Source organism: Callospermophilus lateralis, chromosome 2 (genome assembly GCF_048772815.1).
Source record: "Callospermophilus lateralis isolate mCalLat2 chromosome 2, mCalLat2.hap1, whole genome shotgun sequence".
Classification (NCBI taxonomy): Eukaryota; Metazoa; Chordata; class Mammalia; order Rodentia; family Sciuridae; genus Callospermophilus; species Callospermophilus lateralis.
This window is the reverse complement of record NC_135306.1, coordinates 210,853,311-210,868,808: the sequence shown is the minus strand read 5'-3', so window position 1 is coordinate 210,868,808 and position 15,498 is coordinate 210,853,311. Positions and strand designations below refer to the sequence as shown.

Genomic DNA, 15,498 nt, shown 5'->3' with positions numbered 1-15,498 from the left:
ACTCCCCTGGACAAGCAGAGGGGCTTCCAAAGTCCCTGCAGCGCCACAGACGGGTGGGAGCGTGGTGAAGGCTGGAGCTGCAGGCGTGGGCCGGCCCGTCCCTCCCAGCTGCGAGGGCTGTCCCCGCTCCCTGCTTCGCTGCGACCCTTGGTCCCTTGTTCTGTGGAAACACCACCGACCTCCAGCTCCATCATCACGTCACGTGCTCCCTGTGGGTGTCTGAGACCAGACTTCCCCTTTCACAAGGACACCGGTCATGCCCCAGCAGGGCCTGCCCTGGTGACCTCACCTTCTCTGATACGTCTGCAACCACCCTATTTCCATATATGGTCACCTTGAGGTCCTGGGGTCAGGACTTCAGCAGACAGAACAGGAGGGGGCAGGCTCCACCCCAGGCCTGGGAGGAAGTATCTCCTTCAAGGGCTGGGGTCTGGCTAAAGCTTGGAGGGTAAGAACTGCCATCTCAGACGGGGTTAAAAAGTAGGTCCAGTGGGGCACGGTGGCACATGGCTGTACTCCTGCAGCTCCGGAGGCTGAGGCAGGATGATGGCAAGTTCAAAGCCAGCCTCCTTTAGCGAGGCTCTAAGTAACTTAGCAAGACCCTAAGCAACTTTGTGAGACTCTGTCCCATAAGATTGAAGCCAGATTTACAGAGAGGCAGTTAGTGTAGTTAGGTAAATAGGGTCTAATATGGAGTAGATAAAGAAAATGGAGGCCGTTTTGGAGAATGGAGTCCAGGAAAGCAGAGCAGCACTTGGGGAAATTGAAATGTTAATGTCCCCAAGGCCCAGCCCATCCATTGGAACTGTTAATGAAGCAGCTCCCAGCAAACAGCGAGGGGCTAATCCAAAAGCCCCCAGGCCCTTCCCGCCCAGATTCCTCCTCCAGCCCACTGTCCCCACCTGTTGGGCCTTCCCACCTGCAGTCTATCACTGAGAGATAGCGGGAAACAAAGGGCAGGAGTGTGGGAAAGCTGAAAGAAGACCTTGGCTGTAAAAGAGGGATACCTCCCCTTCCACGGATTCCGCCTTTTGGGTCCCCTTCTTCCTCTGGGGAGAAGTCCTTTCTGCTGACCTTTAATAAAGCTTCCACTGTCCCCTCTCCACTGGCCCCGGCCTGCTTCTCTGGTGTTCCACTTCAGCATCGGGGAAGCGAGGACTCCTCACCGGTCCACGGCGGGAACAGTAAGGAAGACCTGGGGATGTAGTTCTGTGGTGAAGCACCCCTGGGTTCAACCTCCTGAACCAAAAGGGAAAAAAAAGTGGGTTGGACCGGGCAAGTCACAGTGGGCCTCCAGGTCCTAAGGGTCGGCATCCATTTTCTGTTGCTGTGACAAATGCCTCAGATTGGGTAACTCATGAAGCACTGAGGTTTGTTGAGCTCAGGGCTCTGGAGGCAGGGAGGTCCAAGAACATGGTGCTGAATGTTGGTGAAGAGGTGGCATGCAGAGGCCATCATGGCATGCAGAGGCCATCACAGGTGAGACACAAGCCTAAGAGAGGCTGCTGAGCTATAGGACAAGACCTCCTTCAAGATGTCCCTGTCATCCCCTGACATGCTGTCCTGGGGACCTGCTTCCAACACATGCATGTAGGGGACATATTCAGGCCACAGGACTCTTCCCTCGGGGAGGCCTGCCTGGGTCTGGGTCCTGAGGATGCAGAAGCTGGTCCAGCCTTCCAGGGAGAGGGAGGACACAGGCCTCTACCTGACCATCCTCTTCAGTCTCACCACAGGACACTGGCTGGGGCAGAAGCCTGCTGACCAGGTGCCTGGCCAGAGGGAGGGGTGACTGGGGGCTGCCATTTGGGAGCCCACGGGGACCTCTTAGGGTGGGGTCAGGAGGCGGACAGCACAGAGTGCCGCTGGGCTCTCTCATGTGCCACATGTACCCTCAGCCCTGCACCAAGGGGACTCGGGGGCCTGAGTGAGGATGAAAAAGTCCAGCTGATGTAACAGGAGGGCAGCTGGAGAGGAAGTGGCCACCCCGACAGGGCCTGGGTCTTTCCTGGCAGCCCTGGGCCCCGCCTGGTCAAGCCTGCCCAGTGCTTGTGGCGTGGGGACCCGTGCTTGGGGCTGGCTTGGGCCTTTGCTGCCACTTAAGGTGTGTGCGGGTGGATGGAGGCCCCTGGCCTCCTGGGCCTCTCTCCTACCCTCTCTACCTCAGAGCCCTCCCAAGGCCCAGCAGGCAGGGGGCACAAGCAGAGCAGGCCCGCAGGCGACTTCATGCAGAGGCTAAAGTGCTTCTGCGGTGCTTTAGGGAGGGTGAATCAGCTCCCGATGCTCTGGGGAGAAGCAGCCGCTCACAAATACACTTGGGGGCCAGGGCTGCTGTCGGGGTGTCCTAGCTGGCTGCACCTGCACTGAGTTGCGGGGAGCTGCCGGGCCCCGCCCCTGCCCTCGTCCCCTCTTGTCACCCTGGTGACGGCAGCTTACTTAACACTTCCTGATGGCTGCTTGGGTTTTAGGGTTTCTCTTTTCCTCTCCTGTTGCAGCAACAGATTAAAAAACAACCCCCAACTCAAGCCATAGGTCCCAAACCTCAACCTGCGTCGAGGAGGAAGTGAAACCTAGCAGGGTGGGGGCCCAGGCGGCTGCGCGCCTGCTGGACACAGGGAGTCACGGCACACGGTGCGCAGGGATTGGGCCAGGCGCGAGGACCATGGCAGAGGCTCCCAGGGACCTGGGCTCGGAGGAGCAGGAGGATCTGCTGGCAGAGGAAGGCGCAGGGTAAGGGTCTGCAGCCATGGCCTGGGCTTGGAGCTCTGCCGAGGGTAAGCGTCTCGGACCACGCTTACTCCAGGGGCTCCTCCTGGGCCTTCTCACCAAGAAGGTGGGTGACCCTCGGTCTCCCTCTGCAACTTGGCCACACTGGGGAGGCCAGTTCCCCCATGGGTTTGTAGGGCCCTAGGTCCAGGGCCAGGACGGCGGGGTGGGGGAGCCAGGATGTGGCCTGCCTGGCTGGAGAAGCAGTGCCTGCTGTGGGAGGAAGTGAGGTGGGGCGCCCTGGGCCAGGGCCCTGGCCTCCCACCCACAGGCCTGTGAGAGAAGCTGCTCTGCCCTGAGACCTGGGAGCTGGCCAGGCCTCAGGAGAAGGCCACCTGGCCCCAGCTCTTCTGGCCATGGTGATGGAGGAGCCCAAGGGTGTGGGCAGACACCTGTCCTGAGTGTCAGGCACTGTGCTGGGCAGCTGAGACCTTAGGGGAACTTGGCAGAGGCATGTGGGTTGCTAAAAGAGAAAAAAGGACAGACCTCTCTACCCCCAGAGCTGGGCAGCGACGGGCAGGGACGGGGCTCCAGCCTGGTCTGGAGGCAGCAGCCTCCGAGGAGACACTGAGCACCCATCCTGTGCTGGGGCTGGCCTGAGCGTTGGGCCTGGTGCCCGGGGCCCCTGGGGGGCCTGTTGGTGATCAGGCATGGAGGCCCAGTGGGGGACCTGGGGGCAGGCAGGGCACTGAGGAGCAGAGGAGCAGGTTCTGACAGTCAGGGGTGGGGAGCCCGTGGGGGACTCGAGGCTGGTCCAGAGAAGGGCACTGGGGCTACTGCCCAGGAGTGTGGAAGGGAAGGAGACAGGCACAGGCAGAGGAAGATGGCGAGACCCCTGGGGGGCTGCGGCTGCCGGGCAGGGGGTGACCAGCAGGGCCCTGCTGTATGCTGCTGGGTGGAGGGCCCATCTAAGCAGTAGGGTCTCCACAACCTCGGGTGGTCTTGCCAAGTGGATCCTGGCCCTGCTCCTGTGCAGATGCCAGGTGGTAGCTCTGTCTGAGCCCACGAGCAGGCCAGAGGGGGAGCTGGGTGCGTCTGGGGGTTAGGGCGGAGGAGGACTGTCTACCCTCAGCGGCTCACTGCAAACGCCATTCTGGAATTGGCTTGTGGGCTACCGAGGGACCCTGACTGGCAGAAGGAGCATCGGGGGCTCAGCAGAGGCCAGGGCTGGCCCCGGCTCAGAACACGTGCGCCTGGCCCAGGCTGTCAGGGCCGCCCTGCCCCTTGGAGGGCTCCGTGAAGCCTTCCTCCAGGTAGGGGCATGTGCAGCACGAGAGGCCATGGAGGGCCGGCACACACCCCGCCAGTTCCGTCTGCCCCCCGAGCACACAGGCTGCTGGTTCTGAAAGCCCAGGGTGACTGGGTGACAGCTGTGTCCCGGCTGGGAAGTGTGTCCTCTCGTCAATGCCGTCCCCGGTGCTGGACTTCACTCCTGCCACCTCATACCCATAGAAGGACACAGACTAGGCCGCCTGGCTGGCCCCCCTTCCTCCTCAGCCCTTTCTTGGCCACCCCCCTCCCAGCTGTCTCAAATGCCAGGTCGGAGGGGACACGGTCAAGGCTGCCCGCAGCACTGGCAGGCACAGCTGATCCCCAGGCTTCTTGGTGCAGGTCCCAGGGGCCGGGGCTGCCCTGTGCCAGGTCTGTTAGGAGCTGGCTGGAGAGCCAGGCAGACCCTCCTTGAGCCCTGAGGGGTCCAGGAGACCCAAGGACCTTCCCCCAAGGTGTGCAGAGGGAAAGCGTGATACTGACCCGTCAGAATGAAACTGAGACCTGCTGCTGGGTGGGGCTGTCCTTCCACAAGGTGACAAGACAACTGGGTTTTTCCTCTGCAGGGTGTCAGAGAAGTCCCTGGTACCAGGAGTGGGGGGCCCCCACCTGGGAATCCCCACGAAGGCCAAGGCTGGGCAGGGTCAGCAGGGAGAGCAGGGGAGACCTTGGCATGCTTCCCGTAGAAGCCAGGGGCCCTGGCTCTGGGGGCTTCAGGACACATTTACCCCAGGCCCACGGCAGCTGAGACCCTCCAGTTGGTCGGGTGGGCCCCACCCAGGATGGCACTGTCCTCCTCCCACTGGGCCTGGACAGGCAGGTCCCCTGGCCCACGCTTTGGGCCCACAGAGCTTTGGCTCCTTCCTGGGGGTACTGTCTCCCTGTCCCAGCTGTCAAGACATTAGCTTGCTTGCCCTTGCTCCTTGGGGGCAGGACATGACACTTACACAGGGTCATAAGTGGCTCTGTTGGGATTCCTGGGTGATGCTGGGGGCATTTTTCCCTTCTGTGCTCCCCAATATGGCCCCTAAGAGCAGGGGTTACCCCCATACTATGCCAAGTCTTCAGAGGCCATGGAGAGGGGCAGGTGGTCATCAGGCTCCCTCAGGGTCCCAAATCCTGGAGCTCCATGGGGTCGCATGCCCCCAGCTTCACTTATACCAGACCTGACTGTCCTGGCTGGAAGTCACCCATGCCCAAAACCACATGGCAGGGTCCTGCCACCTCCCCCAGCAGACGTCCTGGCTATCCCCTTGAGCTGTCCCTGCCGCAGCGCTGACCGTCCCTGGCTCACTGCCTAGAAGAGCATCTCTCAGGCCCCCTGGCGCCTCCCTTGCCAAGCCAAGGGGTGGGAAGGGCAGGGACGGCCCTTTCCTGGGCCATCGGACCCTCTGAGCTCCACTTGGAAGTCTCAGGGCCCTTGGGAGGCCTCTGCATGAGGACTAGGAGTCTACAGGACAGAGCCCCCAGCCCCTGCGCTGGGAGGGGGCCGGGCACCTATCCCACCCTGGAGGGGGTCTGTGAGGGTGGAAGAATGGGGGCCAGGGCCCTGTTTCGCAGGCTGCTGGGGTCTAGACCTGCAGGCAGCAGGCCAGGGCTGCTCTCTGAGGGCTCCCTCCGCTCTTCCCCTGGGTCAGGGTCTCAGCCCAGACGACAGGTGGGTCTCTTCCTCCTGCGCCTGTGCCGGTGGGTCACTAGCTTCTCCTCTCCTCTCCCAAGCCCCACCTCTCCCAAGCCCCGCCCCTCCCTGGGTGGATGTCACAGGCCCCGCCCCTCCCTGGGTGGATGTCGCAGGCCCCGCCCCTGCTGGTTCCGGAAGCCAGAAGCCCTCCCTCCTGCCCATTCATGGCTTCACCGTCCCCTTACAGAACAATCCTGGATCCCCACTTGGGCAGGGCCAGGAAGGTCTTGGGGACAGAAGGCCTGAAATAAGTTGCCTGACCAGGGTGGCATCATGGGTCTGCAGGAGTCACCCTGCCCTCCACTGCACTGTGGCCAGCCTGCCTCTGCCTCAGCTTCCCTGGGAGGATGCCAGAGGGTGCCCCTGGGGAAATGCAGGTCTCGGCAGGTGAGCGTGGCCACGGGGCAGGGCCTGGGGTCTTTCCCACCCAGTACTTGGGCTGGCAGGCAGGTGGGGGCGAGCAGAGCCCCTGGACACATTGCTTTTGCTGCAGTGGCTCCGACTGGTGCTCCCTGGGGTCCTGCCTCCCCGGGGCCTCAGCCTCCCCATCTGGGACTACTCGGACGCATGGCTCCCCCACATGGGTCCCAAGACTTGAAAATGCAGGCTTTGGCTTTACCCGGTGGCCCAGTGAGGAGGGTCCAGGACCCTCCTGCTCCCAGACAGGAGCGCCTGAGGCTCTGCTGAGCAGATGTCTCCTCTGGGCAGCCTCCAAGTTGGCTTGGGGCACGCAGGGTCCACGCCTCCTGGGGCTCCAGCCGGGGTGCCGGGAGCCAGGGTGGGCTGCACTGGGCCACCCCTCAAGGGAGCTCCACGCCCTCCAGAGTGTGTCTGGGCTGCAGGTGGAGGCTGCCGAGGGCCGGGGTGACCCACGGGCGCTGCCCAGGCAAAGCGGAAGCTTGAGTTGGTTCTCGTCAAGGTTCCCAGACAGCCGCCCGCAGCTTCCCACCCTGCCAGCCCACCTCCGCCCTCCTGCCTCAGGGAGGCCCTCTTGTCAGGGGCTCCTAAAGACCTGCTGGGAGATGGGCCCGGGGCCACAGGGTGACCACCAAGGGGGATTCCCAGCTGCCCCTGAGGCGAACAGAATCAGGACCTCTGGATGATGCTGTGGTGAGACCCAGATTCGGCGGGGAACCTCACCCAGGAAGCAGCCCCAATGGGTAGGAGAGGGGGACCCCTCCCAGGGAGCAGCCCAGCCCCTTCCCAGGGTCAGCTTCTCTCCAGCCAGCCCTTCTGGCTGCTCAGTGCCCAGGACCCTGGAGAGAGCCTGGAGGCTGTGTGGAGCAGGGCTCCTAGGAGATCGGGGGTGGGGACAGTCAGGTGGAGGGTGGGTGGAGGTGGGGAAGCCTCTGGTCTTTCCTTGGGGCCAGGACAGTCCTGGCAAAGCTCCTTCTGCTAACTGCCTGCAAGAAAACAGGAAATTGTGGGTTGGTGGGGAAAGGCCACCATTGACCCCACTGGCTGGCAGAGACGGGTATCTGGGTGCTGGGGAGCAGCCTCTGTCCTCCATAGAGTCCAACCCCCCAGAATGACTCGGGAGGGACTTGGGACTCTGCCCTCCTCAGAGCAGGGCAGGTCTGTAGAAGGCTTGCGTAGGGTCAGCCCTGGTACTCCACACCACCAGCCTGGGCTCTCTGGTTGCCAGGGTATGGAAGGAGGGTGCCTACCCATGCACACACACCTGTGCTCACACCTGCACTCATGCGTGTGTGTGTGCACCAAGGGTGTCTGAGGTGTCCCGGGTGTTCAGGAGGAACCATCTGCTGGGTGAGGTAGGTCCTATATGCAGTTCCTTGGCTTTTCCAAAGATGAGGAACGGATCCCAATCCTGGCAGGTGAGGCCTCAGATCCTCTCCTTCCTGCCACTGTGGAAGAACAGAATCCCTCCTCCCATAGGAGTCTGGGCCCTCCCTCCTGGGCAGGACCTCTTCTCGGAGGGTGGTCTCCAAAGAAACCAGGCTGCCTCCTCCTCTCCCCGGTTTCTCTCCTAGGAAGAGCTGTGGCTCGTGATATGAATGGATTCAGCCAGTGTGTTCCAGAGGAATCTGGAAAGAAGCCTTTCACATTTCTCTTAGCCCCAGCCCCAACTAAAATCTGACCTTAATGACCACCATCCACCACCTGGCCTTGCCCCCTGCTTTGGTCCACTTGCCCTTCATTAGAGGTGCTTAGACAGAGGGATGCACTGAACTGGTGAGTGCCGAAGGCATCTGGAGGTTGCTGCCTCGGTCAATCAGAAGCTTCTCCATCAGAAGCTCCCCAGGAGCTACTGAACCCCCCAGTCCTTACCTCCTCCACCCCAAGGGACCTCACTGCTCATCGCAGCTTTCACGGAAAGCGTGTGTTTGGGGGACGTTGAGAGGGTGCTGCTCTTCCCCAGGCTCGGCTCTGCTGCCTGGGTGGCGCTCCGTTTCCTAGGCATGAAGGTAGGCTTCACTCTCAGGCCATGAGCTCATGAATCATGTCTTACTCACAGAAGAAATGAAATAAGACAATAATGGGAGAATGAAGGAAGGAAAGTAGGAGGTAGGAACATCTGGATGGTTGGCTGGGTGGGCAAATGCATGGGTGGATGGGTGGGTGCATGGATGGATGGATGGGTGGGTGGATGGGTGGGTGCAAGGATGGGTGGGTGGGTGGATAGATGAGTAGGTGGGTGGATGAATGGATAGGTCTAGAAATGAGTAAATGAATGGATTGGAATATGGATGCATAGAACAAAAGTATGGAGGTGGATGAGTAGAGAGCTGGAATACAGACAGATAAATGACTAGACTGAAGAATAGAATGAGATCTAAAGAGATGAATATATATGAATGATGGATAGATGGACAGAAATACAAACTGGCAAATATAATGAGAGAGCAATGAGTGGAAAGATAAGTGTATAAATAATAAATGAATAGCTGGATGAATTGGTGCTGGGTTAACTACTGAAGATAAGTAAACGGACACCTGTCAATCAGAATGCAGCATTCTTCCTGGAATTGTTTCCCCTGCTGCGCGTGCCACGTTCCCGCACCTCTCTCTTGTATGTTTTTCTCAACTCTCTTGACGTAAGCTGCTTTTTCCTTCCCATGAGGCTTCCCTTGACTGTCGTACACAAAATGTCAATCCTCTCCAGAGTTTCTTATTCCCCAACCCAATTCATATTTTCTGAGCATTCGCCATTACTTAATATATTACAGTATGTTTACTTATTTGTTTCCACTAAAATGCCAGCATCATAAGAATAGGAACTTTGTTAACACTGAATCGCCACACCTTAACAGGGCCTGAAAATCAATATGAATTTGTTGAGTAAACACACAGACGATGGGTAAATACGTGATACGTAAGTGGAGAGGTGAATGGAGGCTGGCTGGCTGGCAGGACGCCTGAGCTGGTGGTGGTGGGGAGTGCTTGGCCCTGGTCGAGGTGACCATTCCAGGAGCTATTTTAAGCATTAACTCACTTGGCGGACTATGTGTCAGAAGGACCCACACAGGTGGGTGCACGGCTTGCTAGGATGGGAAGCTGGAAGAAAAGATGGATGTGATGTACAGCCAGCCTGGAGAAATAGAACCTCTAGACAGATCAATGACAACAGTGACAGAGGAGCATTTGGAGATAGAAGCTTGTATTGAAAGGATAATCCTAGCTACCAGACATGGTGAACATATAAACAGTAGTGATGAGCACTGATGAGTGGTTGTTCTGTTCTAAAGGAATGGACAGCTTGCAAAATGCTTCTTCTGAGTGTTTTACCTGTATTGAGACATTTAAGTATGCAAATGTATGGATGAGTGGGTGGATGGATGGGAGGGTGGGTGGGTGGGTGGGTGGGTGGATAGGTGGATGGATGAGTGGATGGATGGATGGGTGGGTGGATGGGAGGGTGGGTGGATGGATAGGTGGATGGATGAGTGGATGGATGGATGGGTGGGTGGATGGGTAAGTGAATGGATGGGTGGATGGATGAGTGGTTGGATGGATGGGTGGGTGGATGGGAGGATGAGTGGATGGGTGAGTGGATGGATGGGAGGGTGGGTGAATGGGTGGGTGGATGGATGGGAGGGTGGGTGAATGGGTGGGTGGGTGCATGGATGAGTGGGTAGATGGGTGGGTGGATGGATCAGAGGGTGGGTGGATGGATGGATGGGGTAGATGGGTAGATGAGTGGGTGTATGGATGGGTGGGTGGATGGGTGGATGGATGAGTGTGTGAATGGATGGATGGATGGGGTGGATGGGTAGGTGGGTGAGTGGGTGAGTGGGTGGAGGGATGGATAGGGTAGATGGATGGGGTAGATGGGTGTATGGGTGGGTGGATGAGTGGGTGAATGGATGGATGGATGGGGTGGATGGGTAGGGGGGTGAGTGGGTGGATGGATGGATGGATGGATGGATGCCTGCTTAGTGGACAGATGTAAAGAGAGACAGACGGACATGGGTATAGATGGCTGGATGGCTGGATGATTGAAATGATTGGAAGGATGTACCATGTTTATGTAGATAAGTGAATGGATAGGTATGTTGAGAAATGATAAACTGATAAATGATGAATAGCAAGACAGACATCACAAAGAAAGGATGGATGGATGAAGAGGCAAAGAGGGATGGAGGGAAAGGTGGCAGGTGGATGGAGAGATTGATGGCTGGGTGGGTGGATGGATGAATTATCATGAAGCTGACGTCAATATTCTGCACCGCTGTCCACATCACAACACATCCTAGTCACAAAACTGCATATCTGGGCTGCCATGTTGAAGATCAGCTCTTGCCACTCCCCACCATTGACACCTCTGAGGGTTGGCCACCCTCCTGAGGCAGCCCTCTCCTCTGTGAGAATATTCTTCCTTCTTTTGAACCCAAATTGCCTTGGCCACCTTTCATTCCGGTTGTCTCTCCCAGGACAGGAACAGGAGGCCAGGGCCAGGCGGACGTGCTTTCTTCCCCACCTTCCGGGTTCCTTGGTGTGAGGTGCTGAGCGTGGCCTCCACCTGAGGCCCAGCCCTCCTCCATCTGCCTCTTATTCCAGCAGATTCCTGAGGTCTTTGTGGCTCTGTGGGTGCTGGGTTGGGCAGTGGGCCAGCTGTCTCTGTTGTGTGCTCGACACTCCCTGATCCCTCCTGTGTGGTGGTGGGAGGAGAGGAGATGAGTCCCACCACTGGGACTGGCCCTGAGACGGAGCTTGTGGGTGTGTGGCGGGCGGTAGTCCTGCTTTCCCATGGTGATTCACTGCCGTATGCGCACCCTTGTCTCTCAGATGGGTCCATTCCATAGTCCCCAGGTGCCTGTCTGGCCCACTGGAGAGGTCACACTACCTGGGAATGTGAGAAGGGCCAGTCCTCTGCACATGGAGACAGAGGGCAGCTGGGGGTGGATGCAGTGGGGCGTCCAGCAGTGGGTAGATGGGTGAGGCCCTGGCTCAGCCAGGCCTGGCTCTGTGGTCTCAGAACCCGGTGCTCCTGGCTGGGCCTCAGTTTTCCCACCCAGGACGTGGGCACAGTGGCATCTGCCTCTCAGTGGTGGTGCATGTTGGCTGGCGAGCCAGAGGTGGGCCAGCTCGCCCAGAGCTGGCCCACGATGATTCCCTATGAATGTGAGTCCAGGCCCCATTCAGCCACTAGCCTGCAGCGCTCCGAGTGAGTCACAGGGACTAAGCCCAACCAGAAAAACAAAGGGCTGGGCTGCTTGTCCTGGGTCTTGGCCAGAGGACAGGACGAGGGGGGTCTGGCTGGCAAGGGTACTGACCGGTGCCCATGGCCACTTCTGGGGACGATGGCTCCCAATTCCAAAGATGCTGAGTGCAGGGTGTCTCTGCCTCCTGCACCTCCCTGCCCTGAGGGCTGTCCGGGGGGCCTTGGGAAAGCAGCGGCCTCCCACCTGGGGACCAAGAAGGGTTCCTGGGGTGCCCGGCCGCCCCTGTGGGGAGGCTAAGCAGACAGCTGGGAATAAACAAAGGGAAGATGGAGACCCAGAGGGAGGGGGAAGGAGGGAGGGAGAGGGAGGGAGCGAGGAAGGGAGGGGAGAGGAAGGGGTGGGGGAGGGAAGGAGGGAGGGAGACTGAGATAGGGACAGAGACACCAGAGGGAGAGCCAGAGGAGAGGGGCTGAGGGCCAGCAAGGGCAGGAGGGGCAGCAGGGGCCGACAGGGCCCAGGCCTGGCGAGGCCAGGAGCAGGTCAAGAGCCCGAGGCCAGGAGAGGAGGGCAGCAGGAGGCCCAGGCCTGGGCTAGGGCAGAGGCGATGGCTGGAGAGATGGGGTGGCAGGGGTGTCCAGCGCCCAGAGGGAGCGGTGGGCAGAGGAGTGGGGGACAGCAGCAGCTGCCCAGGGAGCCCAGGGAGAGGCCAAGGGAGGAGGCGAAGGGAGGGAGGGGGCAGTAGTGCTGCCCATCAGCGGCCGGCCGCAGAGGTCCGGCTAAGCCCCCGCTGCGGGGCTGGGAGCGTCCTCTCTGACATTTTTACTAGTCTGGGAAGGAGGAGGAGGTGGAGGTGGAGGAGACCAGGGGGCGGAGAAGGGGCTTGGGGGACAAAAGGGAAGCAGCTGTGAAGCCTCCTGAGGAGTAGAGGGGAGCGGGACCCACAGAGGAGGGACCCAGGCACAGTGGACGGGCCTCAGCCGACAGCTGGGAGCCAGCCCCGGACCCCCAGCCCAGGGCCAGAGGGACCAGGACAGGCAGAGAGAGGGACAGGGACAGGGGAGAGAAGGAGGGGCAGGGGGAGCAGAGGAGAGGGGAGAGAGGAGAGGAGAGGGAGGAGAGGGGGAAGGAGGGGAGAGGAAGGCCAGGAGGCAGAGCGAGCAGCAGGCCGCAGGCGCCAGCGCTGGGAACGGGAGCCTTTGAAGAAGGCGGCGGCGTCCCCAGGGCCGGGGTCAGGCCAGGTCGCCTGGCGGCCGGGCCAGCATGAGCCACTCGGTGCTCCTCAGGAGGAACTGTAGCACGCGGGGCCTGGAGACGCTCTCGAGGTAGGTCCCTCCTGGCCAGGGCAGGTGCCTGTGCAGAGAGTGAGCCGGGGCGCCCAGGCTAGGGCTGGTGGCCCAGCCTAGCTCCCCCCGCAGGGCCAGTGCACGTGCCGCAGACGCAGCTCGAGGTCATCTCCTGCCTGGGCCCTGGCGGCCTGTGCACCCTTGGCAGACCTTCCCGTGCCCTCAGGGAGCAGACGGCACCCGCCTTCAGGGCCCCACGCTGTTCTGCCGACCCCTGGGGGACGGCCACCCTTACTTTACTTCCAGCCACAACACTGGCTGACCCTGGCCCTTCAGCCCCACGTGGGAGGCACATGTGCCTGGAGCACCTGGCCTGGGAACCCTGCTCATGGACACCAGGCCTGGGGCAGCGCACAGCCCGCTCTCAGGCTGCGTCTTGTCCTCTGTGAAGTATGGCGTGGGAGCAGCTGCTCGGTGGGTCCTGGCGAGAGCTGGCAGCAAAGCGCGAGGCCTGCCCGGCCCTGCGGAGCCGGTCAGAGCTGCCACTCTCCGTGGCTAGCTGCCCACTGCCACCCTCTGGGCCGCCTGCAGTACCCTTCCTCCTTCTCAGGGGTCTTCTGCAGAGCCCCTGCAATGCCGGCTCCTCCAGGGAGTCCCTGGGGTCCTCCTGAGCCGGGTGGGGGCTGTCCTCCTCTGCCAGCCAGGCAGATCCGCTCCCTGGCCCCCTTCCCCGCTCGGAGCACACGGTCTCTTGCACCCGGCCATCCCCTGCCCGCGGGTCCTGGCTCTCGGTGGGGAAGCTGCGGAGCAGAGGCCCAGGTGTGTGGCGGAGGGTTGTGCGGTCTGAGTGGGCCTGGGAGCTGGCTGGCTCTTCACACCTGTCCCCAGACGCAGCTCCAGCCTGCCAGGGCCCCGAGGCAGGGCTGCAAGTCTCAGTCCAGACTCCCCCCACCCACCCAGCAGGGACACAGTCCCCAGGGCCGGCATGGTCCCCCAGAGAGCTGTGACAGGGGCTTGTAAAGCGCCTGGCATCCATCCCCGGCATCTCTTAACAACTAGGGAAACTGAGGCCACTGCCCCCACACCAGGGCTGGCTGCTGCCCGCTGACCAAGAGCGTTCAGAGGGCATGCCGGGCGTGGAGCTTGGCAGGGAAGGACCAGACAGAAGACAGTGGGAAGGGCCTTGAGGCCAGGTCCTGTGAGCAGCTGGCAGGGGCAGAGGAGAAGGAGAGCCGGGGACGCAGCCTTCAGCCACTGCCACCCTCGAGGACCCTGAGCCTGTGGAGGGCCAGGGTCACCCCCAGGCACTCACATGTGCTACAACCCAGGACAGGGAGCCCTCGCCCCCACCTATGGCCGTAGTTCACATCTGACCACTTTTACTTCCCCAAGCCCTGGCCGGCAGGCCCTGCCTCGTCCCTGTTAGATGAAGAACCAGGCTGAGAGAGGTGGAGTGATCCACCCAGGGGCAGCCACAGAGACCCTCGAGACCCCAGGTCCTTCCCCAGGGACTCCCGCGCTCTCTCACAGGCCTGGAGGCTGGCCTTGCCTGTCTTCTCTGGGAAGATCTAGCGGGCTCTGCTGGGCACCGGCCGTGGCCAAGGTATAAAGGGAATTCAGTTGAAGCTCCTTAAAAAGGATGCCATGGGTCATCAGAAAAATGTGTCCTCCTGACCCACCTGCTCTCCTTGTCTACATCTGGGTGTGAGCCACCCAGACCGTCTGTCCCAGCCTCAGCCCACACAAGGCTTCAAGCGGATAGGGTCGGGCCCCAGGGCCTATGTCCCCACTGGCCCCGCTTTGGCAATCTGCCCACACCCCAACACCCTCCTGCCTGCCCCTGGTTGAGTCCAGTCCCTCCCAGGCCCACCCAAGGCCAGGATCGCGTTAGGGTGGTCAGAGACCTGTGCCTCCTGGGTCACCCTGCAGCCCTCAGGGGCTGGCATTGTGAGGGGCCAGGCGGACCCAGAGCACGCTGCAGCCGGCACAGAGGGAGGGGCTGGGCCAGGCCCACCTTGGCCAATACCCCTGTGGGGCACACGGGCTCCGCTGCCCCTGGCCACCTTCCAGCCTGGGCTCCTGGAGGCATGAGCCCCTCTGTCCCATGGGTCTGGGGCACATGTCCACCCACAGATACTATGGTCTTCTGCATCCAGGGCTCTCCCCAGGGCTCTGGGCACCCTGGTCCGAGGGCCTCTGGGGACCCGTGTGGCCAGTCGTGCAGGGGATAGGGCTGGTAGCCTGCTGGGCTGGCCCCCACAGGGGTGGGAAAGCAGGCCTCCAAACCACAGTGTCCAAAGGGGCGTGGCTGCCGGGCCCATCCAAGGCCTGCGATCCTGAGGGTGGGGTAGCCCCCGCCCTGGCAGAGCCCGGCGTCTGGTGCTGGTGGGCGGCACCGTCTCCGGCCGGGTGGTCTGTTGGCCAGAGCCCATCCTGCCCGGAGCCCGGCTGAGCCAGCAGCAGGGGGTACAGGGACCAAGTGGCCCAGCCCCTGGGCAGGGTGTCAGGGCCAGAACCCAGAGGGCTGCGATTCCGATTCCGGTCCCAGCCGGCAAATCAGAGCTGGGCAGATCGGGCAGCGAGCAGCCAGGGTGCCCGGGCCTCTTGGGACTCACCTGCCTGCTTTTGGCTGCTGGAGCCCCAGGGATGCCCTGCGGCCCCTGGGACCCTCCGTGTGGTTGGAGGGGGCGCTGCCCCCAGGGACCTGTGCAGCACTCAGCGGCTCAGCAGAGGATGGTGGCCGGGGCTGACCTCAGAGGCTTCAGAGGGCAGGTGGGCATGCAGGCGACAGGTGGGCGCTCAGGGCCAGCACCCTCAGTGGCCCCCGCAGGGGCAGGCACAGGGGAGGGGTCTTCAGGCCTGGCCCAGGTGCTCG

At 61.4% G+C, this 15,498-nt stretch overlaps 1 protein-coding gene across 2 annotated transcripts in view; it reads left to right on the top strand.

Moving 5' to 3' along the window:
- Window positions 1-2,617: 2,617 nt before the first annotated feature.
- Window positions 2,618-15,498, top strand: part of Lsp1 (lymphocyte specific protein 1) — a 32,605-nt gene continuing 19,724 nt past the window's right edge. The window contains exon 1 of one of the 2 annotated variants that reach the window (XM_076847782.1): window positions 2,618-2,730. In XM_076847782.1, coding sequence (XP_076703897.1) covers window positions 2,663-2,730 — 68 coding nt within the window. In that variant the 5' untranslated portion in view covers window positions 2,618-2,662. Of the gene's footprint in view, window positions 2,731-12,448; window positions 12,663-15,498 lie in introns of those variants that run through there. The other variant, XM_076847783.1, reaches the window with a different exon arrangement.